The sequence below is a fragment of the Thalassophryne amazonica genome, chromosome 2, assembly GCF_902500255.1.
Source record: "Thalassophryne amazonica chromosome 2, fThaAma1.1, whole genome shotgun sequence".
NCBI classification, from domain to species: Eukaryota; Metazoa; Chordata; class Actinopteri; order Batrachoidiformes; family Batrachoididae; genus Thalassophryne; species Thalassophryne amazonica.
Window position 1 is genome coordinate 128,677,427 of NC_047104.1, and position 26,355 is coordinate 128,703,781.

General features: G+C 41.6%; 1 protein-coding gene across 1 annotated transcript; it reads right to left on the bottom strand.

Moving 5' to 3' along the window:
• obi1 (ORC ubiquitin ligase 1) lies at positions 1-26,355 on the bottom strand. Its single transcript, XM_034193062.1, has 6 exons — positions 26,181-26,355; positions 25,892-26,027; positions 17,039-17,130; positions 14,809-15,021; positions 12,081-12,169; positions 1-1,663 (listed from the first exon to the last, which is right to left on the bottom strand). Exons 1-6 carry the CDS (start codon positions 26,250-26,252, stop codon positions 322-324), a joined length of 1,944 nt encoding a protein of 647 aa, XP_034048953.1. The 5' UTR covers positions 26,253-26,355; the 3' UTR covers positions 1-321.

Below are 26,355 nucleotides of genomic sequence, written 5' to 3' on the forward strand. Positions count from 1 at the left end.
ATCACTTCTCATTTTATTTCCTAACATTTTTCACTGCTCAATTCAAATTAGTTAAAGCAAAAGTTTGCAAAAGTTAAAAATCTTTGCTGGGACCTAGTACTTCTACTACTACATAAACTACTGCCTAACAAAACTGTTACCATTTAATTCACACAATACGACAACAAATAAGAATCGGGTCAAGGCGAGTTAACACCCAGGCCTCATTCATTCGTTCAGAAGCTTCAAATGGTGCAAATGTTTCGGTAAACCGTGGTTATGAAGCCTAACACATCACAGTGAGTGGAACCGTAAGGATACAAGGTTCATATTCTGAAGCTTTCACATGAATTTGGACAGTTTTAATGGACTGTTTGTATGAAATGGACTGAGAAACTTCCTCTTTGCCAGCTGGCTGATGTTCACCGTGTGTCCATCTCTTGTGTTGTCAGATCTACGGGCAGAGGAGGACGGGTCCTCATGCTCCTGGTGTTGGCTCGCTGGACTGAGAGAACCACAGGGACCATCCTTACATTCTTCCAGTGGGTCAAACAGCAAATCAAAAGAGAGTTCTTCTGCATGGGACGGTCCTGCGGTACCTGAGCAGTTGGGCACAAGGGTGTTGCAGGTACCTGACAGTGGTGGAGCAAAACCTTCCTCTGCAGAGTCATTTGGAGCCTCTGTGTCATCCACGACACCACCCATGAGGCCGCTGGGTGAATGTTTTTGCTCACAACAACCTGTTGCAAGGCTGTCACAACAGTCTGTTGTCACATCAGAGCAGGACTGTGATTCTGGGATGAGAGTGGTGTCCAGGTCTGTCAGGGGAGAAAAGGAACTGGAGAGCTGAGAACCATGACTACTGGAACTCTCTCCATCAAGCATCATGGAGTCCAATTCTGAGATTTTGTCACGGTAAGCTGCGTCCATGGATGCCTCACTGGAAAACTGGAAACCATCAGGCTCAACAACAGTATTGGACCCAGTGACTGGATTTTCTTCATTTGGGTCTGCACAGGACTGCATTTTAAAGCTGGTCCTTTGCCAAGCTCCCCAGATGACAGATTTTGGCGAATCCAAGTTGGAATGTAGTCCATTGATGAATTTGGAGAGGCCAGTGAATTGATTCTCTGTATCTGTCACACTACTGCAAGGAAGTCCTTCAAAATCAAGCCTCCTCAGATGTGGCGCTGGCTTCAATGCAACTTTCTTTGTACAGATACTGGGGCTCTTTAGCGTCAGTGAACGGAAGGCAGAAGATGGAGTGGAGGGCAACAAGTCTGAGGTGGCGCTATCCAGGTGCTCATTTTTCAGTTTCCATTTCAGGTTGACAAACTTGCTGTGATCCGAGAGCTCTGTAGAAGACTTGACCGTCAGACTGAGACTTCTGGGTAAAGAGAGAGATGCCGCCTCTGGATTACTGCAGATTGACTTCCGCTCATTGTCACTCAAACTTCTCTTCATCATGTTAATTCTCTGCTGCTCTGTCAGAGCTTCTGAGTCGGAACTGCCTTTTCCCCACATCTCTTGCATTTCAGCACAACTCATCTCACACCTCCTGATTTGAGACTCCAGGTCTTCAATATACTGGTCACTGCGCTCTAGAGCTCTCTTCAGTTGGTCCACATTACGCTCGTACTGCTGTATTTTAGCTTCCAGTGCTGCTACTGTGTAGCGACCAAACCTGTGAACAGATCATGTGTCTATAAATTCCAGTAAATATGACAGAAAAAAAAAAAAATGTTTGTACTGTTCCTTGTTTAAAGTCAAAGGTCATTTTGTAAAAGAAGCAACAGAAAGGAAATATAGTTATCTGATCAACAGGAGAGAATGAAAATATAGTGAAATTAAGAAGATAACAGAAATTTGTATTGCACACTAAGAAAAACCAAAGCTCCATGCATTTATTTTACTTGGAAATTAAGAGAAGCATAGAGCTGTAGCCATAAGTTTACATACATCGCGGCTAAAAATGTTCAGTTATTTTTCCCAGCTGTAAATATTGCAGTTTGCAATGCTACATTATTTTAATGTAAACAAAAATAACAGTAACAAGACCACGTGTAGATTTTCTTCAAACAATCCAGAAAATGACAAACTGCAGCATGGCAGCAAAAGGCGTTCGCACACTTTTCTCCCAATCAGCAGGTCCCCGTGTAAGACCACCTGTGCCCCATTCTCTACCTGGCGTTGCATTAAAAAAAGAACATGTAGCACAAAACTTGAGCAAAATCAACATGCAGATCCATAATGGATCCACTGTGTTGACCCCAAGTAATGCCAATCCATCAGAGGTTACTCCCCCAGCCAAGACCATTACACATTTACAGCTGATTGGCTTGGGACAATGCCAATGAAGTGCCTGGTCCAAGGACACAGACAGGCAGTGTGACCAATATACTAACCCAGATCCACATATCGGTAGTCCAACTCCTTATCCCAGCTACATGCTCTGCATTTAACAGCAAGGACTAAAACATCAAATGAATAAAGTCTAAGCTTCCAGAGGACAATTTCGGATTTCCACAAGTCAGGTTCTAGTATCACCAAAAAAATTACAAGATGCTTGGGATGGAGGAGGCAGACAATGAAACACATGAACCTGTTCTAAATATCCAACAGAACCTCAGTACCACAACTAGGGAACTGATGTTGCAGGCATTACACAGGGCTGTCATCAGGAAATTTTAAAATAAGTGAATCCTTCAGAAGTGAGGGAGTGGAGTGACCAAGCACTTAAGGGAAACTTTTTTGTTACTTACAATAAGTGGAAAAAGTGAATTTCATCACCTATGGAACACATCGGATGCAATGCCGAGAATGTGGGCAGAGCTCCTACTCTGGTCTTATAGAGTCCAGCTCATGCATTGCAACGGTTCCGGTACTCCACTCCCACAGAACATCTTGAGGGACTCAGTAGTATGCCTTTTCAAAGTCCAGAAAATGCATGTAGACTGACTGGTCAAACTCCCTTCCATTCCTGGTCAAAGTACCTTCTAATATCTTTGCAAGGGTAAAGAGCTGGTCTACCGTTCCATGACCAGCACGAAACCAGCATTGATCCTCCTGAATGTGAGGTGCGACTAATGGTCTAAGACTGCTTTCTAGCACCCTGGCATAAGCTTTGCTAGGGAACTGAAAAGTGTGATTCCTCTGTAATTGGAGCACTCTTGCTCGTGTCTTTTCTTTTTTTTAACAAATTGAGAGTCTCAAACCTGCTCAGTTGTCCATGCTAAGGTACTGTCCCCAGGTCCCAAGCAATATTGTATAGGTGTGTCAGCCATAACAGCCCAACAGCATTCAGAGACTTTAAAAATAAAAAAAAATAAAAAATAAGAAATCACATGTACTTAAGTATTCACACCCCTTTGCTCAATAGCAGCACAGCAGCTTTGTGGTTAGCATTGTTGCATCACAACAAGAATGTCATGGGATCAATTCCCACCTGTGGCCTTTCTGTGTGGACTTTGCATGTTCTCCCCGTGTTTGCATGGGCTTCCTCTGGGTGCTCCGCTTTCCTCCCATATTTAAAGACAAGCAGGTTAGGTGAATTGGAAACTTTATAACTGCCCAGGTCTCCCTTGCAAAGGAGATCTAAATCTCAATGGGAATAACCTGGTTAAATAAAGGTTAAAAAAAAAAATACTTTGTTGATGCACCGTTGGCAGCAATTGCAACCTCACATCTTCTTGAATATGATGCCATAAGCTTGGCGCACCTATTTTTGGGCAGTTTGCCCATTCCCCATTCAGGCTGGATGGGGAATGTCGGTGCACAGCAATCTTCTGATCTTTCCAAAGATGTTCAGTTGGATTTAGGTTTGGGCTCTGACTGCGCCGCTCATGGACATTCACAGAGTTGCTCTGAAGCCACTCGTTTGATATCTTGGCTATGTGCTTAGGATCATTATCCTGCTGAAAGATGAACTGTCACCCCAGTCTGAGGTCAAGGGTGCTCTGGAGCAGGTTTTCACCCTGGATGTCTCTGTAAATTGCTCCATTCATCTTTACCTCAATCTGACTAGTCTCCCAGTTCCTGCCGCTGAAAACATCCCCACAGCATGAGGCTGCCACCACCACGCTTCACTACAGGGATGGTGCCTGGTTTCCTCCAAACATGACCCCTGGCTTACACACCACAGAGTTCAATCTTGGTCTCATCAGACCAGAGAATTTTGTTTCTCACTGTCTTAGACTCCTTTAAGTGCCTTTTGGCAAACTCCAGACGGGCTGCCATGTGCCTTTTACTAAACAGGGGCTTCCATCTGGCCACTCTACCATACAGGCCTGATTGGTGAATTGATGCAGAGATGGGTGTCCTTTTGAAGGTTCTCTTCTCTCCAGAGAGGAATGCTGGAGCTCTGACAAAGTGACCATCGGGTTCTTGGTCACCTCCGTGACTAAAGCCCTTCTCTCCCGAGCCCTGAGTTTAGATGAGGGCTCTAGGAAGACCTCTGGTGGATCTGAACTTCTTCTATTTACAAATGATGGAGGTCACTGTGCTCACTGAGCCCTTCAAAGCAACAGAAATGTTTCTGTACCCTTCTCCAGATTTGTGCCTTGACACAATCCTGTCTCTGTGGGAGACAGGATTGTGTTGAGGATTGTGTCAACTGTGGGACCTTATATGTAGACAGGTGTGTGCCTTTCCAAATCATGTCCAATCAACTAAATTTACCTCAGGTAGACTCCAATTAAGCTGTAGAAACATCTCAAGGATGATCAGAGGAAACAGTATGCACCTGATCTTAAGTTTGAGCTTCCTACTAAAGGCGGTGAATACTTATGTACATGTGATTTCTTAGTGTTTTTTAAATAAATTTGCAAAAACCTCAAAAATAAGTTTTTACATAGTCACTATGGGGTACTATGATGGTCTAATGGTTAAAGCACTGGGCTTGAGACCAGAGGATCCTCAGTTCAAATCCCAGCCTGACCGGAAAATCACTAAGGGCCCTTGGGCAAGGTCCTTAATCCCCTAGTTGCTCCCGGTGTGTAGTGGGCGCCTTGCATGGCAGCAGCCTGAGATTGGGGTGAATGTGAGGCATTGATGTGCAAAGCGCTTTGAGCATCTGTTGCAGATGGAAAAGCGCTATATAAATGCAGTCCATTTACTGTGTGTAGAATTGAGGGGGGAAAAAAAAAGAATTTTATCCATTTTGGAATAAGGCTGTAACATAAGTGCTGTGAATGCACTGGATTCTGGATGCACTGCATATTGCTATTAGAACTTTTTCCAAGGCAAAATCATTTATGTTAACTGCCTAATTGATAAAAATAGTTGGCAGATAAACAAATGGAAAAATATCTGCTAACGGAGCTCTATTCTATAGGGCTGTTGGAGTGTCAGACCTTTTAACTGAAATCGACAAAACTGTGTCATTTAAACCTTTAACTTATATCTGTAACTTGTCATTGGCTGGCAGATTTCCTTCCAAAATGAAACTAGCTAAAGTGGTACTGCTGTACAAATCTGGTGACAAACACGTTTTTTCAAACTACAGGCCAAGTATTCATTAAGAGGTTGGATGATTTTATATCCAAACATCACATACTAAATGAGCAGCAATCAAATCAATCAATCAATCAATCAATCAATCAATCAATCAATTTTATTTATATAGCGCCAAATCACAACAAACAGTTGCCCCAAGGCACCCCATATTGTAAGGCAAGGCCATACAATAATTACGTAAGAACCCCAACGGTCAAAACGACCCCCTGTGAGCAAGCACTTGGCGACAGTGGGAAGGAAAAACCCCCCCTTAACAGGAAGAAACCCCCAGCAGAACCAGGCCCAGGTAGGGGCAGTCCTCTGCTGGGACTGGTTGGGGCTGAGGGAGAGAACCAGGAAAAAGACATGCTGTGGAGGGGAGCAGAGATCAATCACTAATGATTAAATGCAGAGTGGTGCATACAGAGCAAAAAGAGAAAGAAACACTCAGTGCATCATGGGAACCCCCCAGCAGTCTAAGTCTATAGCAGCATAACTAAGGGATGGTTCAGGGTCACCTGATCCAGCCCTAACTATAAGCTTTAGCAAAAAGGAAAGTTTTAAGCCTAATCTTAAAAGTAGAGAGGGTGTCTGTCTCCCTGATCTGAATTGGGAGCTGGTTCCACAGGAGAGGAGCTGAAAGCTGAAGGCTCTGCCTCCCATTCTACTCTTACAAACCCTAGGAACTACAAGTAAGCCTGCAGTCTGAGAGCGAAGCGCTCTATTGGGGTGATATGGTACTATGAGGTCCCTAAGATAAGATGGGACCTGATTATTCAAACCTTATAAGTAAGAAGAAGAATTTTAAATTCTATTCTAGAATTAACAGGAAGCCAAGGAAGAGAGGCCGATATGGGTGAGATATGCTCTCTCCTTCTAGTCCCCGTGAGTACTCTAGCTGCAGCATTTTGAATTAACTGAAGGCTTTTCAGGGAACTTTTAGGACAACCTGATAATAATGAATTACAATAGTCCAGCCTAGAGGAAATAAATGCATGAATTAGTTTTTTCAGCATCACTCTGAGACAAGACCTTTCTAATTTTAGAGATATTGCGTAAATGCAAAAAAGCAGTCCTACATATTTGTTTAATATGCGCATTGAATGACATATCCTGATCAAAATGACTCCAAGATTTCTCACAGCATTACTAGAGATCAGGGTAATACCATCCAGAGTAAGAATCTGGTTAGACACCATGTTTCTGAGATTTGTGGGGCCAAGTACAATAACTTAAGTTTTATCTGAGTTTAAAAGCAGGAAATTAGAGGTCATCCATGTCTTTATGTCTGTAAGACAATCCTGCAGTTTAGCTAATTGGTGTGTGTCCTCTGGCTTCCACGGATAGATAAAGCTGGGTATCATCTGCGTAACAATGAAATTTAAGCAATGCCGTCTAATAATACTGCCTAAGGGAAGCATGTATAAAGTGAATAAAATTGGTCCTAGTACAGAACCTTGTGGAACTCCATAATTAACCTTAGTCTGTGAAGAAGATTCCCCATTACATGAACAAATTGTAATCTATTAGATAAATATGATTCAAACCACCGCAGCGCAGTGCCTTTAATACCTATGGCATGCTCTAATCTCTGTAATAAAATTTTATGGTCAACAGTATCAAAAGCAGCACTGAGGTCTAACAGAACAAGCACAGAGATGAGTCCACTGTCTGAGGCCATAAGAAGATCATTTGTAACCTTCACTAATGCTGTTTCTGTACTATGATGAATTCTAAAACCTGACTGAAACTCTTCAAATAGACCATTCCTCTGCAGATGATCAGTTAGCTGTTTTACAACTACCCTTTCAAGACTTTTTGAGAGAAAAGGAAGGTTGGAGATTGGCCTATAATTAGCTAAGATAGCTGGGTCAAGTGATGACTTTTTAAGTAATGGTTTAATTACTGCCACCTTAAAAGCCTGTGGTACATAGCCAACTAATAAAGATAGATTGATCATATTTAAGATCGAAGCATTAAATAATGGTAGGGCTTCCTGGAGCAGCCTGGTAGAAATGGGGTCTAATAGACATGTTGATGGTTTGGATGAAGTAACTAATGAAAATAACTCAGAACAATCGGAGAGAAAGAGTCTAACCAAATACCAGCATTACTGAAAGCAGCCAAAGATAACGATACGTCTTTGGGATGGTTATGAGTAATTTTTTTCTCTAATAGTTAAAATTTTATTAGCAAAGAAAGTCAGGAAGTCATTACTAGTTAAAGTTAAAGGAATACTCGGCTCAATAGAGCTCTGACTCTTTGTCAGCCTGGCTACAGTGCTGAAAAGAAACCTGGGGTTGTTCTTATTTTCTTCAATTAGTGTTGAGTAGTAAGATGTCCTAGCTTTATGGAGGGCTTTTTTATAGAGCAACAGACTCTTTTTCCAGGCTAAGTGAAGATCTTCTAAATTAGTGAGACGCCATTTCCTCTCCAACTTACGGGTTATCTGCCTTAAGCTGCAAGTTTGTGAGTTATACCATGGACTCAGGCACTTCTGATTTAAAGCTCTCTTTTTCAGAGGAGCTACAGCATCCAAAGTTGTCTTCAATGAGGATGTAAAACTATTGACGAGATACTCTATCTCACTTACAGAGTTTAGGTAGCTACTCTAGCTTTCAAATGAATTAAAGCTCTGTCTGGGTTTTTGATTAATTAATAAGCTGGAATGGAAGATTGCTGCTAATCCTCCGCCTCGGCCCGTGCTATGAGCATTCTGGCAGTTAGTGTGACTCGGGGGTGTTGACTCATTTAAACTAACATATTCATCCTGCTGTAACCAGGTTTCTGTAAGGCAGAATAAATCAATATGTTGATCAATTATTATATCATTTACTAACAGGGATTTAGAAGAGAGAGACCTAATGTTTAATACACCACATTTAACTGTTTTAGTCTGTGGTGCAGTTGAAGGTGCTATATTATTTTTTCTTTTTGAATTTTTATGCTTAAATAGATTTTTGCTGGTTATTGGTGGTCTGGGAGCAGGCACCGTCTCTACGGGGATGGGGTAATGAGGGGATGGCAGGGGGAGAGAAGCTGCAGAGAGGTGTGTAAGACTACAACTCTGCTTCCTGGTCCCAACCCTGGATAGTCACGGTTTGGAGGATTTAAGAAAATTGGCCAGATTTCTAGAAATGAGAGCTGCTCCATCCAAAGTGGGATGGATGCCGTCTCTCCTAACAAGACCAGGTTTTCCCCAGAAGCTTTGCCAATTATCTATGAAGCCCACCTCATTTTTTGGACACCACTCAGACAGCCAGCAATTCAAGGAGAACATGCGGCTAAACATGCAATATAGATTTAGGAAAAATTGTACCACTTCACCGGCATCTGGCGGTAACTGATTTTGTGGAACATATCACAAATGCAACTGAAAAACAATACACCGTAGGTTTTTTTTTTTTTTTTTTTACACAAAGCTTTTGATACTATTGATCATACCGTATTATAGGATAAATTCTGGAAGTATGGCAGAGGATTAGCACATGATTGGATAGCCAACTGCTTGTACAATAGGTATGTTCACTTGGGTGGGATAAATTCAGAATTTTTGAGGTGCACTTGTGGGGTGCCCCAGGGCTCAGTCCTAGGCTCTTATTTATATTTCTATATATTTCTATATTAATGACATATGCTTGGTTTCTAAGTCGGTGAGTTGTATTTTATTTGCTGATGGCACGACTGTGGTTTGTAGTGGGGAGCATTTGGGAAAGGGTCTGGACACGATGGAGAGGGAATTACAGAAGTTTAAGGAATGGTTTGATTCTAACAAATAGTTGCTTCACTTTGGTAAAACAAAGTGCATCATATTTGGTAATAAGTCCAGGAACGCATGTAGAAATTTATGAATATGTGATGTAGAAATTGAACTCGTTAATGAAACTAAATTTCTTCGGGTCTTTATTGACGATAATTTAAGTTGGAAAACACATAAATTATGTCAAATCTAAAATGTCAAAGATGACCGCCATTTTGTATAAAGCACAAGACTTCCTCCAACACTCAGTTACTTTATATCACTCATTTTGTGTTCCATACATGACCTACTCTGTTGAAGTTTGGGGAACCACCTACAAATCAAAGCTATAATAATTATTAGGAAGAAACCTTGTCATGAGCCAACTAATCCTTTATTTGCCCATTTACATATTTTGAAATTTTGGGATGTGATTGATTACATCATAATACAAATTATGTTCAAATAGACTGCCACAACACATCCAGGACCTGTTTGGAATGAGTGACTCCAGTTATAATTTACGAGGAACATTATTATTTCAGAAATCAAAGATTCGAACTACCGTAAAAAGTCATTGCATTTCTGTCAAAGGTGTAACTATTTGGAATAATTGCCCGGATAATATAAAATCACTTGGTAGTTTGGGTGGTTTTAAAAGGCTCTATAAAAATTATGTGATTACTTGCTATGGCATGTTAAATGAGGTTTATTGATTTCTGTTGTGTTGTGATTGTGTTCTGATTCTGTTGTGCACTGCTGCTTGCATGTTTGTTTTTTTGAAATTCTTATCCATGGATCAATGTACACTTTGTAGTAGTTATGTTTGGTATATGTATAATTTTATATACATATGTATAATCTTTAATTTTGGTTAAAGGGCTAGGCATTTACAAGCTTTTGCTTCTGTCTACACCCTTTCGGGCACATGGGTGCATTGTTAGACTATTTTATTTCTCTCTTTCATTGTATGCTTTTTTGTTGATCTTGACCTGTGTGCACCAAATAAATCTATTCATCCATTCATTCAATTTCAATTCAACTTATTCATCTTATATAGCGCTAAATCACAACAGAGTTGCCTCAAGGCACTTCACATAAAACAATTCAAAAACAAAATAAAATTAATTAAAAGATAAAGCACAATAAAAGAGTAAAAAGGTAAAAAGCATAGTACTATACTATGTCAGTATGCTAGCCATATGAAAGGGAAAATAAGTGTGTCTTAAGTCTGGGCTTGAAAGTCAGTCAGAAAGTCAGACAGAATCTGACTGTTTTATTGATGCAGGGAGATCATTCCACAGAACAGGGGCACGATAAGAGAAAGCTCTGTGACCCGCAGAGTTTTTATTCACCCTAGGGATACAAAGTAGTCCTGCACCTTGAGAATGCAGAGTCCGGGCCGGTACGTAGGGTTTAACTAGGTCAGCTAAGTAGGGAGGTTCCAGTTCGTGAACAATTTTATAGGTTAGTAATAGAACCTTAAGGCCTTGCTCTCACTGCCTCTGATGCGCTTACCGAGTCTGTGGGCTCGGTAAACGCCGCAGCAGGCCACTCACACCGCCCCCCTGTCTGCTGTGTGGAGCTGTGGCCAACTCCGGCACCGCCTCCCTGTCTGCTGTATGGAGCTGTGGCCAACTCCGGCAACAGGTCCAGAGACTACGCTTGCTGTTTTGATGTGGAGCGCTCCGGCAGCCCGCAAGGATAGACATCTTGCGGAAAAATCCGCAGCACTGCAGGGTCTCAGTAACTGCAGCCGCAGAGCTCCGTGGCCACTGAGAGAGGTTTGTATCTTTTTAATGACTTGGCTTCTCTGCGGGTCCCCATCTGTACCCCGCAACGGTAACACCGGAGGCAGTGTGAGCGAGGGGTTAAATCCAAACTCACAGGGACAGGAAGCCAGTGAAGAGATGCCAAAATGGATGTAATGTGATCAAACTTTCTGCTTTGTGTCAACAGTCTGGCAGCAGCGTTTTGAACCAAATGGAGACCCCTAATGCTGGACTGCGGTAAACCAGAAAATAGAACATTGCAATAATCCAATCTAGAGGAAACAAATGCATGAATCAGTGTCTCAGCATCAGCCATAGACAGGATGGGATGAACCTTCGCTATATTTCACAGATGGATGAAAGCAGTCCTCATAATATCTCTAATGTGGAGGTCAAAGGACAACGTAGGACCAAAAATAATCCCAAGGTTCCTCACTTTGTCAGTATGATGTATGACACACGAGCCTAGGCTAAGCGCTAGCTGGTCAAATTGATGCCGATGTCTGACTGCACCAAGAACCATCATTTCAGTCTTATGAGTTTAAAAATTAGCTGTGAATATTTTCAGGATGCACTGTATGCATTAGGTACTTCAGACAATGACTGCTCACTAAAGAAAAAAAAAGAAAAAAAAAAAAAAACTTTAAACTATACTATTTTCATAAATTCCTTGACAGTGAGTTACTTAAAATAAATAAATATATAAAAACACTAAATCTGACACCATCTTATGGTCAGGCTTGGGCTGCAACTACCATTTTCATAATCAATTATTTTCTTGACTAATCAATTTTAGTTGTTAGGACAATAAAATGGTGAAATATATAAATCTTTTTCAGAGAGTAAGATGATGCTTTCAAATGTCTTGTTTTGTCCACAACCCAGAGATATTCACTTTATAGACTGAATAAAAAAACTAAAATAAAATGGAAGTATACACATATTGGAAATTTATAAAATGACATAAATCAAATATCAAAACAGTGAATTAATTATCCCAGCTCCAGTTAAGACTACACTAAAACAGGAAAACAAAAAGGATGAGCAGTTAGAAAGCTCGTAAAATAATATTTTTTCAGTTTCTGAAAGATACTTACTTCTGTGGAGATCTGCTTGCCACCTCTGCTTTCAATCTCATATTCTCTTGGACAAGGTCAACATTTTGAGATCGCAGAACCTTATTTACCTGTGAATAGTAAAGGAACATGTTTGCAGTATGTTACAGTGCATTCAGAAAGTATTCACAGCGCTTCACTGTTTTACTAAATTTGTTGTTACAGCCTTATTCCAAAATTGAGTACATTTTTTTTCCCCTCGAACCTACTCACAAAACCCCATAATGATCAGTGGAAGCAGGAGGCACCCAGGCTCAACCCTGAGCTTAGTATCAAAGGCTGTGAATACTTATGTACATGTGATTTCTTAGTATTTTTTTTATTTTAAATAAGTTTGCAAAAATCTCAAAAAAAAAAAAATTCACATCAGCATCTGCAGCCACATGAAACCCAATCGAGCTATCAATCTTTGTCTCTTCTGTGATATCTGTAATAAATCACTTACTCTGCACACACTGTGCACCTTTCTGAAACAGCACTCCAAGTGAGTGAGCGACGAGTAATTGCAAACAACAGTTTCGATTTACACAACAAAATAAGGTATCGTACTTTGTGCAGCAGAGAGCTCCACGGTCTGTTTTAACTGCATCTCTCAAGTGAAAAGACTAAAATGCTGCTAAATCCTCACAATGCACATAAACTAGCATGTTTCAAAACCTTATTGCCACAACAGCTACACACTAATGTGCCTTTCTGCAGATATAATACTGCATAAAACATCATTCAAGAAAGCACCAATACATGTTGTGTTTTCTCAGTCCTTCCATACCCGGCGTAATGGGCAGACCTTAGGGTGCCTTGCCTGTCCTTAGAGTCAGTTGGAACTGCCCTGGACAGACGAGCCTTTCAGCCAACCACCCTGCACAGTGAAGGCAGAGGCTACACTTTGTAACAAATGCTGCCAAGAAGACTCGCGGCAGATGGGATAGGGATGTGCCATATCATACAAGTAGAATTTCTGTACATGATAATCGATTTTGTCATGCTCACACAAATAGTATTTCAAGTGCTACAATTTTTTGTTCTCTATACCCACTCTATGTCTCTGTGGGTACCTGCATATGCGCACCTTAGAAGCCAGGTCCTTTAAAGGTGAGCAGATTCTTGCCCCCTTCTGTCATCTGCTCCTGTTCAGGGTTTCAATGGCGGAAACATTCATCTTTACCCTCACAAATTAAATCCAGCGGACTTTGGCAAGTGTGATGAATGGCATTATTTTCATAGTATTATATCGTTAATGTAAAAAGAATCCATTGAAATATCAAGATACGAGGTCTATCCATAAAGTAACGGCCCTTTTTATTTTTTTCAAAAACTATATGGATTTCATTCATATGTTTGTACGTCAGACATGCTTGAACCCTCGTGCGCATGCGTGAGTTTTTCCACGCCTGGCGGTGACGTCATTCGCCTGTGAGCACGCCTTGTGGGTGGTGTGGTCCAGCCCCCTCGTTGGAATTCTTTTGTCTGAGAAGTTGCTGAGAGACTGGCGCTTTGTTTGATCAAAATTTTTTCAAACCCTGTGAGGCACATCGAAGTGGACACGGTTCGAAAAATTCAGCTGGTTTTCGGTGAAAATTTTAACGGCTGATGAGAGATTTTGAAGTGATTCTGTCACTTTAAGGACTTCCCACGGAGCGGGACGTCGCGCAGTGCTCCCAGGCGCCGTCGTTAGCCTGTTTCAAGCTGAAAACCTCCACATTTAAGCCTCTGTTGACCCGGGACGTTGTGAGAGAACAGAGAAGTTTCAGAAGAAGTCAGTTTCAGCAATTTATCCAGATATTCCACTGTTAAAGGAGATTTTTTTAGTGAAAGACGTGCGGGCGGATTCGCACGTCGGCTCGCAGCCGGGCGCAGGCGCGACGCAACAGGAAAACACCTCCGTTGGAAGCCTTAAGGACAAGTTGGAACATGCCCAACTGTTAAACAATTTCTCAGATACTCACTCCACTGAAAGCCACCAAACGCCGCCTGGATTTTACAAATGGTCATCAATACGGAGGTGTTTTTCCTGTGGCGGCGCATCGCGGCGGCGGCTGCAAGCCGACGTGCGAATCCGCCCGCACGTCTTTCATTAAAAAAAATCTCTAACAGTGGAATATCCGGATAAAATGCTGAAACTGACTTCTTCTGAAACTTCTCTGTTCTCTCACGACGTCCTGGCTCAACAGAGGCTTAAATGTGGAGGTTTTCAGCTTGAAACAGGCTGACGACGGCGCCTGGGAGCGCAGCGCAACGTCCCACTCCGTGGGAAGTCCTTTAAAGCAACAGAATCACTTAAAAATCTCTCAGCTGTTAAAATTTTCACAGAAAAGCAGCTGAATTTTTCGAACCGTTTCCACTTCAATGTGCCTCACAGGTTTTGAAAAAATTTTGATCAAACAAAGCGCCAGTCTCTCAGCAACTTCTCAGACAAAGGAATTCAGACGAGGGGGCGGGACCAGTCCTTCCCAAGGCCTGCTCACAGGCGAATGACGTCACCGACAGGCGTGGAAAAACTCACACATGCGCACGAGGGTTCAAGCATGTCTGACGTACAAACATATGAATGAAATCCATATAGTTTTTGAAAAAAATAAAAAGAACCTATACTTTATGGACAGACCTCGTATAATTTTAAATCTAGAGTGCTCATCCCCTAGATTTGACTGACTGAAAATTAACATAGCTTTGAAATCATGAAGCTTGTTCCAAATTACAGGTTGCAGACCTCCTTAATCTTGTCCATTTTCTGCATTACTTCATTCCAAACATCAGTGGCAGCTTGCAATTTATTTTCCTGTTTGTCCAGGTCAGCTTTCTTGTCTTCTGTCTGCACAGCGTTGATGGTGCAGGAATCCAAAGCAGTCTTCAGTTCTGTCTTCAGACTTAGATTTTTTGTTTTTAGGTCCTCATTTTCTCTGATGAGACCGTCAATTTCTTCCTATATCAAAGACATGATTAGAAACAGAAAATGTCATGAACAAACTGAGTTATTTCCACATTACTGCTTCTTAGAAGTCTTGAAGACTTACAACACTGTTGAGAAAATAGTCACCACTACCATGAAAACGGTTTTCCTGTTACCTTACAGCCTTATTCCAAAATGGAGTAAATTAATTTTTTCCCCTCAAAATTCTACTCACAACAACCCATAATGACAACATGAAAAAAGTTTTTTTTTTAAATGCTTGCAAATTTGTTAGTATTCACACCCTTTGCTCAATACTTTGTTGATGCATCTTTGGCAGCAATTACAGCCTCAAGTCTTCTTGAATATGGTTGGGGCACCTCTCTTTGCAATGTTTCTCAAGTTCCATCAGGATGGATGGGGAGCATCAGTGCAGAGCTTCAGTTTCAGATCTCACGAGAGACGTATAATTGGATTCAGGTCTGGGCTCTCACTGCGTCGCTCATGGACATTCCCCACATCCCCACAGCATGATGCTGCCACCACCATGCTTCACTGCAGGGATGGTGCCTGGTTTCCTCCAAACATGACACCTGGATTTCACACCAGAGTTCAATCTTTGTCTCATCAGACCAGAGAATTTTGTTTCTCACTCTCTTAGAGTCCTTTAGGTGCCTTTTGGCAAACTCCAGATGGGCTGCCATGTGCCTTTTACTAAGCAGGGGCTTCCGTCAGGCCCCTCTACCATACAGGCCTGACTGGTGTATTGATGCAGAGATGGTTGTCCTTTTGAACATTCTCTTCTCTCCAGAGAGGAATGTTGGAGCTGTGACAGAGTGACCATTGGCTTCTTGGTCACCTCCCTGACTAAGTCCCTTCTCCCCCAGTCCCTCAGTTTAGATGAAGGGCCAGCTTTAGGAAGAGTCCTGGTGGACTTCTTCCATTTACAAATGATGGAGGTCACTGTGCTCATGGGGACCTTCAAAGCAACAGAAATGTTTCTGTACCCTTCTCCAGATTTGTGCCTCGACACAATCTTGTCTGAGAGGTCTATAGACAATTCCTTTGGCTTCATGCTTGGTTCGTGCTCTGACATGCACTATCAACTGTGGGACCTTATATGTAGACAGGTGTGTGCCTTTCCAAATCATGTCTAATCAACTGAATTTACCTCAGGTAGACTCCAATTAAGCTGTAGAAACATCTCAAGGATGATCAATGGAAACAGGATGCACCTGGCAAAGCTTCCTGGCAAAGGCAGTGAATACTTATGTACATGTGATTTCTTAGGGTTTTTTTTTTATATTTTTAGTAAATTTACAAAAATCTCAAAAAAGTTTTCACATAGTCATTATGGGGTACTGTGTGTAGAATTAAGGAAAAAATGAATTTCATCCATTTTGGAATAAGGCTGTATCATAAGTGCTGTGAAAACTTTCTGGATGCACTGCATATTGCTATTAGAACTTTTTCAAAGGCAAAATCATTTATGTCAACTGCCTAATCGAAAAAAAAATAGGTGACATATTAACAAATGGAAAAATATCTGCTAACAGAGCTCTATTCTGTAGTGCTGTTGGAGTGTCAGACCTCTTAACTGAAATCCACAAAATTGTGTCGGAGGAGCTGTATTTACAAGACAGGGTGACAGGACAGACAGGGTGATTCCTACATAACCAATCTGATGGCCCCACTCCCATTTTTGTGTATGGAGGATAAATACTTTCACAGCAAATTATGTCCTCATTTATTTTACTTTTAACACGGATGAATCTCAACACCTGGTGGTGTCTATGGTTTTGAGTTTTCAGGTATTCCTTGGAAAAAAATATTCTGTAACTATACCATACAGGAAATTAATTTCAATGCATCTTAGTTTATTCCATTACTTAGGGATTCTTCCAATTTAGTCTGTGTATACAAAGGTCTGCTTTTACAACACATATCAATTTAAATCCAGTGTGGTGACAAAACAAAAAGACAAACAAACAGTGCAACTGTCCAAATACCTATGGGCAAGATGCATTTAGAAGGCAACATGAAAGACTACCTCATACTCCTGTAATAGACTTTCCACTCTGGTTTTTCTGAGATATTTTTTTGTTGAAGGGCTATGGCTGTGATCGCTCTCACTGCTGCCTCCTATGACAGAAACACATGAACAGAAAAAAACAAGAAACAGAAAGGAGAACAAATATATGCTGTTTGGTCAATATGTATTTTTCAATTCATTTAGTTTACATAGTGCCAAATCACAACAAAGCTGCCTCAAGGCTTTTCACACAAGTAAGGTCTAATCTTACCAGTGCTGGGCACAGCTAACCAAAAGGTTAGCTTCGATAACCGCTAATCAGCAAACTGAAAAGTTATCTTTTATAACGCTAAAACACCAACAAAATTTATTGGAAGCAGCTAACCGATATCAGTACTGTCTCCGGTACATTCTCAGCTATTGACAAGCCAATTTTGAGTTTAAAAACCACCAATGCTTCTGATAGAATCAAAAGCGATCACAAACCCAAACAGCTAATGAGTCAGCGCTTCTGTCTTTGTGCGCCCTGCCCACTGCTGTAGGGAAGCGTCATTATCCTTCACAGCATACAGTGGTCCAACCGTGAGGCAGACATCTTGAAAAGGAAAGCAGGTTTGACTTATGGTTTTGATTTATAGACCAAATTAATCGAGATAGTTTAACTACATTAATGTCAAGTCTGTCATTTGTACAAAGTGAAAATATAACACATACCTTTTAATTTTACAATAATGTACTAATTCTGAGGTTTTGAATATTGCCACACACAGATGCCAAACTGCATTAAAAAAAGATTCCAAAAGCCACTGAAAGTCCAATATAAGCCATCTTACAGTTTGAAGCATGCAGGCATAGAACCTGAGATCAAGGAGCACAAATAAAGTATGCAACATGGCAACCAGTGAGGCAAATAAGTATTTGATCCACTGCCAATTTTGCAAGTTTTCACACCTACAAAGAATGGAAGAGGTCTATAATTTTTATCATTGCACTTCAGCTGTGATTCAGTTGTGGTCAGCCCCTGCACACAGAGGCGGGCTTAATCACAGCAGAACCATGGAGGACATCTGTCCACAGGCAGATGGCATGGACCTGGATATGGTTCTCCTGCTGGTGACTGCACACAATCTCTGCATGGCAGTGCCAGTCGGGACCTCTTTGATGGAGTGGACCTGGACAATATTCTTCAGCTAGCAACTGTGCGTGATCCATGCATGATGACTTCTTTGATGGTGTGGACTTTACATATTTAATCTTGGAAATCATTCTACAAGTGGGTGAGTGCCCAGTTCAGTATTTTTTTTTTCTTTTGTATTTTGTTGTCCTCAGTGGAGCTGGTAGGCTTTGCTATGCTTATTTTACTTTGAGAGAGTCTGACGAATTTTGGCTCTCGACGTGTGGTGAGTCTGCTGTCTCCCGGAACAGCACACTGTTTAACCCTGTTATAGATCCCACCATGAACGTGCACTCAGAACTCTCTGCTGTTTTTCAGGCTGCCTGATTACAGAAATGTATTTCTTAGATTTTTCACAATTATATCGATAATAACACTTAATCAATCAATTTTATTTATATAGTGCCAAATCACAACAAATAGCTGCCCCAAGGCGCTTTATATTGTAAGGCAAGGCCATACAATAATTATGTAAAAACCCCAACAGTCAAAACGACCCCCTGTGAGCAAGCACTTGGCGACAGTGGGAAGGAAAAACTCCCTTTTAACAGGAAGAAACCTCCAGCAGAACCAGGCTCAGGGAGGGGCAGTCTTCTGCTGGAACTGGTTGGGGCTGAGGAAGAGAACCAGGAAAAAGACATGCTGTGGAGGGGAGCAGAGATCAATCACTAATGATTAAATGCAGAGTGGTGCATACAGAGCAAAAAGAGAAAGAAACACTCAGTGCATCATGGGAACCCCCCAGCAGTCTAAGTATATAGCAGCATAACTAAGGGATGGTTCAGGGTCACCTGATCCAGCCCTAACTATAAGCTTTAGCAAAAAGGAGTTTTAAGCCTAATCTTAAAAGTAGAGAGGGTGTCTGTCTCCCTGATCTGAATTGGGAGCTGGTTCCACAGGAGAGGAGCCTGAAAGCTGAAGGCTCTGCCTCCCATTCTACTCTTACAAACCCTAGGAACTACAAGTAAGCCTGCAGTCTGAGAGCGAAGCGCTCTATTGGGGTGATATGGTACTATGAGGTCCCTAAGATAAGATGGGACCTGATTATTCAAAACCTTATAAGTAAGAAGAAGAATTTTAAATTCTATTCTAGAATTAACAGGAAGCCAATGAAGAGAGGCCAATATGGGTGAGAAATGCTCTCTCCTTCTAGTCCCCGTGAGTACTCTAGCTGCAGCATTTTGAATTAACTGAAGGCTTTTCAGGGAACTTTTAGGACAACCTGATAATAATGAATTACAATAGTCCAGCCTAGAGGAAATAAATGCATGAATTAGTTTTTCAACTACCCTTTCAAGAATTTTTGAGAGAAAAGGAAGGTTGGAGATTGGCCTATAATTAGCTAAGATAGCTGGGTCAAGTGATGGCTTTTTAAGTAATGGTTTAATTACTGCCACCTTAAAAGCCTGTGGTACATAGCCAACTAATAAAGATACACTCAACAAAAATATAAACGCAACACTTTTGGTTTTGCTCCCATTTTGTATGAGATGAACTCAAAGATCTAAAACCTTTTCCACATACACAATATCACCATTTCCCTCAAATATTGTTCACAAACCAATCTAAATCTGTGATAGTGAGCACTTCTCCTTTGCTGAGATAATCCATCCCACCTCACAGGTGTGCCATATCAAGATGCTGATTAGACACCATGATTAGTGCACAGGTGTGCCTTAGACTGCCCACAATAAAAGGCCACTCTGAAAGGTGCAGTTTTGTTTTATTGGGGGGGGATACCAGTCAGTATCTGGTGTGACCACCATTTGCCTCATGCAGTGCAACACATCTCCTTCGCATAGAGTTGATCAGGTTGTCAATTGTGGCCTGTGGAATGTTGGTCCACTCCTCTTCAATGGCTGTGCGAAGTTGCTGGATATTGGCAGGAACTGGTACACGCTGTCATATACGCTGGTGTGCCTTAGACTGTCCACAATAAAAGGCCACTCTGAAAGGTGCAGTTTTATCACACAGCACAATGCCACAGATGTCGCAAGATTTGAGGGAGCGTGCAATTGGCATGCTGACAGCAGGAATGTCAACCAGAGCTGTTGCTCGTATATTGAATGTTCATGTCTCTACCATAAGCCGTCTCCAAAGGCGTTTCAGAGAATTTGGCAGTACATCCAACCAGCCTCACAACCGCAGACCACGTGTAACCACACCAGCCCAGGACCTCCACATCCAGCATGTTCACCTCCAAGATCGTCTGAGACCAGCCACTTGGACAGCTGCTGAAACAATCGGTTTGCATAACCAAAGAATTTCTGCACAAACTGTCAGAAACCGTCTCAGGGAAGCTCATCTGCATGCTCGTCGTCCTCATTGGGGTCTCGACCTGACTCCAGTTCGTCGTCGTAACCGACTTGAGTGGGCAAATGTTCACATTCGCTGGTGTTTGGCACGTTGGAGAGGTGTTCTCTTCATGGATGAATCCCGGTTCACACTGTCCAGGGCAGATGGCAGACAGCGTGTGTGGCGTCGTGTGGGTGAGCAGTTTTCTGATGTCAATGTTGTGGATCGAGTGGCCCATGGTGGCGGTGGGGTTATGGTATGGGCAGGCGTCTGTTATGGACGAAGAACACAGGTGCATTTTATTGATGGTATTTTGAATGCACAGAGATACTGTGACGAGATCCTGAGGTCCATTGTTGTGCCATACATCCAAGAACATAACCTCATGTTGCAGCAGGATAATGCACGGCCCCATGTTGCAAGGATCTGTACACAATTCTTGGAAGCTGAAAATGTCCCAGTTCTTGCATGGCCGGCATACTCACCGGACATGTCACCCATTGAGCATGTTTGGGATGCTCTGGACCGGCGTATACAACAGCGTGTACCAGTTCCTGCCAATATCCAGCAACTTTGCACAGCCATTGAAGAGGAGTGGACCAACATTCCACAATTGACAACCTGATCAACTCTATGCGATGGAGATGTGTTGCACTGCATGAGGCAAATGGTGGTCACACCAGATACTGACTGGTATTCCACCCCAATAAAACAAAACTGCACCTTTCAGAGTGGCCTTTTATTGTGGGCAGTCTAAGGCACACCTGTGCACTAATCATGGTGTCTAATCAGCATCTTGATATGGCACACCTGTGAGGTGGGATGGATTATCTCAGCAAAGGAGAAGTGCTCACTATCACAGATTTAGACTGGTTTGTGAACAATATTTGAGGGAAATGGTGATATTGTGTATGTGGAAAAAGTTGTAGATCTTTCAGTTCATCTCATACAAAATGGGAGCAAAACCAAAAGTGTTGCATTTATATTTTTGTTGAGTGTAGATTGATCATATTTAAGATCGAAGCATTAAATAATGGTAGGGCTTCCTTGAGCAGCCTGGTAGGAATGGGGTCTAATAGACATGTTGATGGTTTGGATGAACTAATGAAAATAACTCAGACAGAACAATTGGAGAGAAAGAGTCTAACCAAATACCGGCATCACTGAAAGCAGCCAAAGATAACGATACGTCTTTGGGATGGTTATGAGTAATTTTTTCTCTAATAGTTAAAATTTTATTAGCAAAGAAAGTCATGAAGTCATTACTAGTTAAAGTTAAAGGAATACTCGGCTCAGTAGAGCTCTGACTCTTTGTCAGCCTGGCTACAGTGCTGAAAAGAAACCTGGGGTTGTTCTTATTTTCTTCAATTAGTGATGAGTAGTAAGATGTCCTAGCTTTACGGAGGGCTTTTTTTTTTTTATAGAGCAACAGACTCTTTTTCCAGGCTAAGTGAAGATCTTCTAAATTAGTGAGACGTCATTTCCTCTCCAACTTACGGGTTATCTGCTTTAAGCTGCGAGTTTGTGAGTTATACCATGGAGTCAGGCACTTCTGATTTAAAGCTCTCTTTTTCAGAGGAGCTACAGCATCCAAAGTTGTCTTCAATGAGGATGTAAAACTATTGACGAGATACTCTCTCTCACTTACAGAGTTTAGGTAGCTACTCTGCACTGTGTTGGTATATGGCATTAGAGAACATAAAGAAGGAATCATATCCTTAAACCTAGTTACAGCGCTTTCTGAAAGACTTCTAGTGTAATGAAACTTATTCCCCAATGCTGGGTAGTCCATCAGAGTAAATGTAAATGTTATTAAGAAATGATCAGACAGAAGGGAGTTTTCAGGGAATACTGGTAAGTCTTCAATTTCCATACCATAAGTCAGAACAAGATCTAAGATATGATTAAAGTGGTGGGTGGACTCATTTACATTTTGAGCAAAGCCAATTGAGTCTAATAATAGATTAAATGCAGTGTTGAGGCTGTCATTCTCAGCATCTGTGTGGATGTTAAAATCGCCCACTATAATTATCTTATCTGAGCTAAGCACTAAGTCAGACAAAAGGTCTGAAAATTCACAGAGAAACTCACAGTAACGACCAGGTGGACGATAGATAATAACAAATAAAACTGGTTTTGGGACTTCCAATTTGGATGGACAAGACTAGGAGTCAAGCTTTCAAATGAATTAAAGCTCTATCTGGGTTTTTGATTAATTAATAAGCTGGAATGGAAGATTGCTGCTAATCCTCTGCCTCGGCCCGTGCTACGAGCATTCTGGCAGTTAGTGTGACTCAGGGGAGTTGACTCATTTAAACTAACATATTCATCCTGCTGTAACCAGGTTTCTGTAAGGCAGAATAAATCAATATGTTGATCAATTATTATATCATTTACCAACAGGGACTTAGAAGAGAGAGACCTAATGTTTAATAGACCACATTTAACTGTTTTAGTCTGTGATGCAGTTGAAGGTGCTATATTATTTTTTCTTTTTGAATTTTTATGCTTAAATAGATTTTTGCTGGTTATTGGTAGTCTGGGAGCAGGCACCGTCTCTATGGGGATGGGGTAATGAGGGGATGGCAGGGGGAGAGAAGCTGCAGAGAGGTGTGTAAGACTACAACTCTGCTTCCTGGTCCCAACCCTGGATAGTCACGGTTTGGAGGATTTAAGAAAATTGGCCAGATTTCTAGAAATGAGAGCTGCTCCATCCAAAGTGGGATGGATGCCGTCTCTCCTAACAAGACCAGGTTTTCCCCAGAAGCTTTGCCAATTATCTATGAAGCCCACCTCATTTTTTGGACACCACTCAGACAGCCAGCAATTCAAGGAGAACATGCGCACAAAGTGTGCACAAAGCTGAGCTACTAGCAGAGGCTATTTTTAACAGGCTGTGTTCACAATGGACGTGCATGGGCACTAAGTCTTCTCACAATGGAGAGCAGCTACTGCTTTTACTGTGACTGCATCAAAAGTTTATCTATCTATAAAGCAAGAACTGTGTGTGTGTGTCTCACATATCTCTCTGTTTGTCAGAGTGACCTCAGCTTTCGGATATGGCTTGCGCATGGCACAATGATGCGCACCCTTTATTATGAAAATTTTGGGGATTAATTTTCAAAACCTTTATTTTGAAGTCATCACCATTATTGGCACAAGGTGGAATGTTCTCACCTACTCGCTTCGACAAAAATAACTGACAAAGATGAGTCACTCTCTGCCTTAAACAGATGCCTATCCCTAACGCGTTCACAGGAGAGACGAAAAAAATTAATAGATTAAAGAAATAAATAATACACAGTCAGAGATATGTGACAGACAGACACAGATACTTCTAACTTTATTATAACTAGGTGGAATGTTCTCACACACGCCAGCTTCACCAAAGATCATCAGCAAAGCTCCCACTTTTCAATATACTTCCTATGGGCACTGCACTAGTCACTGAAAATAGAGTAGTCATAACACAAACACACGCATGTCAACTTTGCAATTAACCTGCATCTCCATTAGCAGCTACATTCCATTCAGCACACTGTCAAAGTTCATGTACCCTAGTACTCTTTCCTGTTTTTTAGTGCTTAGTATGTATGCCAAATGTAAAGCTGACTGGAAAACATTGTGGCAGTCTTTTGAATTAAATGATATTTCTTTTCATATACAGTGTCTCTTGAGTATTAATTTGTGGAAGTTGAGCAACTCTCTAACTCCACTTATCATGACCCTTCACAAATTCATAGGGAAATTACTTTGGCTTTAAAGTAAATCTGCAACAAAGATAAAAAAAAAACAAACAAACAAAAAAAACCTTTGCCTTTACTTCACAAAACTTGACCCTCAAAATGCAGGGAATCATGTTTCACAGGGTTATAAATTTCAGACCTTTCCACACCAAGTTCTCCCCTATGCTGTGAAAAAACCTTGTGAAAATCCTGAAATGGCTGTGCACCAACACTTCCCACCCAACCTGATGGAGCTTGTGACATGGTGCAAAGAGGAATGGGAAAAACTACCCAAAGATAGGTCCGCCAAGCTTGTGGCATCATATTCAAGAAGAAGAGAGGGCAAGAGACTGACAGACAGACAGAGGAAGAGACGGAGAGAAAGACAGAGACAGAGTGTGCTCTTTTTTCAGTCTGTTTTTTTTTTTTTTCAAGCACTACTCTTTCTTCTTTCTCCACTTCCAAAGAAATCCAATGAATGAACTGAAATCATGAACACCTGGTGTTTCCAATTACCCAGATAAAAGGTTGAAGATGAGTAAGTGACTGAGTGAAGTAGAAGTAAAACAGATTATTAGTTATCTCATTATTATGGTCATGTAAACAGAAACCAGTGACGTCAGTATAAAAACACTGAGAAGCTGACATCTCTGAAATGTGTCACTTGCAATGTACTATTTTGACTAATACTGCAGTCACTTGCCCAGTTGCCAGTTCCAGATCACTGCTGTAGTATTTGTGCCACCGTTTCTCGTAATCAGCACAAGTAAGCTAATACTTGGTACCAACGGAAAGACAGATGTTTTGTCTATAAACGACCACAAGCTCGAACGGATCCAGCCATCCTTGTGATCAGCAGAGGAATCAAAACATCCCGGTCTCAGTGGTGTGCGCGCGTTTTCTGACTCACTCATTCCTGCAAGTTTGAAAGTAACGATCTCTAAGACGTAGCACACGTGAGTTAGCCATTCAGTGTTTTTGGTTCTAGAGTGGGAAAATACTTACTTGGGTAGTTAACATCAGTGTGTCATGTCTTGCTGTTTAATTGCTGCACGCATTTATCTCCGACGCAAAAATTTGCCGGATGTGGATCACTGAAGCAGCAGCCTTGTGTCAGTACTTGTGAGCCATGTGTACTTTGGGGGTCATCTCAGCATCACGAATGGGCATGAATGTGGGGGCTTTAACTTTTTAATTTTGGAGAAATCTCACCTCCGCACTTCATTTTTTGCTCGTAAAAACGTATAACAGTGCCTTTTCGAAACTAAGTAAATTCTCATTTAATAAGTATAATTTATATCATTTTGTGTTCAAAACACATTCTCGGGCACAGTGTGTATCATCATTCTGTATTAGGACTCCAGTCAGATGCCAGGAATGCCCCCAAAGTGACAGAGTGTCATGATCCAGAACCGGCAAAGTGATCCATTTCCGGCAAATATTTGCACCACACACAATTTGGCTTCACACTTTAAGTAGAAGGGCTGACTTCTTCAGCTAGAGAACATCCAAATACCCAATAAAGGACATTCAGTTGCATTATGGCTCCGTATAGCGGGACTTTAAAATGTACACCAGGCATCTGCAGCGCTTCTCAAATCAGCCCTGAATCATTCACACATAATGTAACATTTTATTATCACCCCAACACACCCTCTGCCTCTGTTTGTTGCTCACCAATGATTTCTCTGCAGGGGTTTTCTGGAGTGATGGCCACTCTGCATGTGGGGCATTGTTCTGCCTTCTTTAACCACGTCTCCATGCACAAAGAGCAGAACACGTGGTTGTTGGTACAAATGACCGGCTGCCTAACCTGCGCAGAGAGAACATTTGCACAAATGATCAGTCAACTTTCACCACACGGCACGATAACAGCTAACTCCTCCAGCAACAAGAAGCTGTTAGCTCTACCGGCAGAGCGAACTCACTTACACACTCTTTGTTTGGCAGCTTTAAACGGACTTACCTTCCCAAGACATATCTGACACGATATGGGCAAAGTCAAAGAAACACGGGGCGTCTGAATGTTGAGAGCCATGTTTTCTAGAAACAAAGTCAACAAACAGAAACAGAGTGAACAAACACAACGTGAGGAGCTAACAGCTAACGTTAAAACTTCCCATCAGCACCCGCTGCGCCAG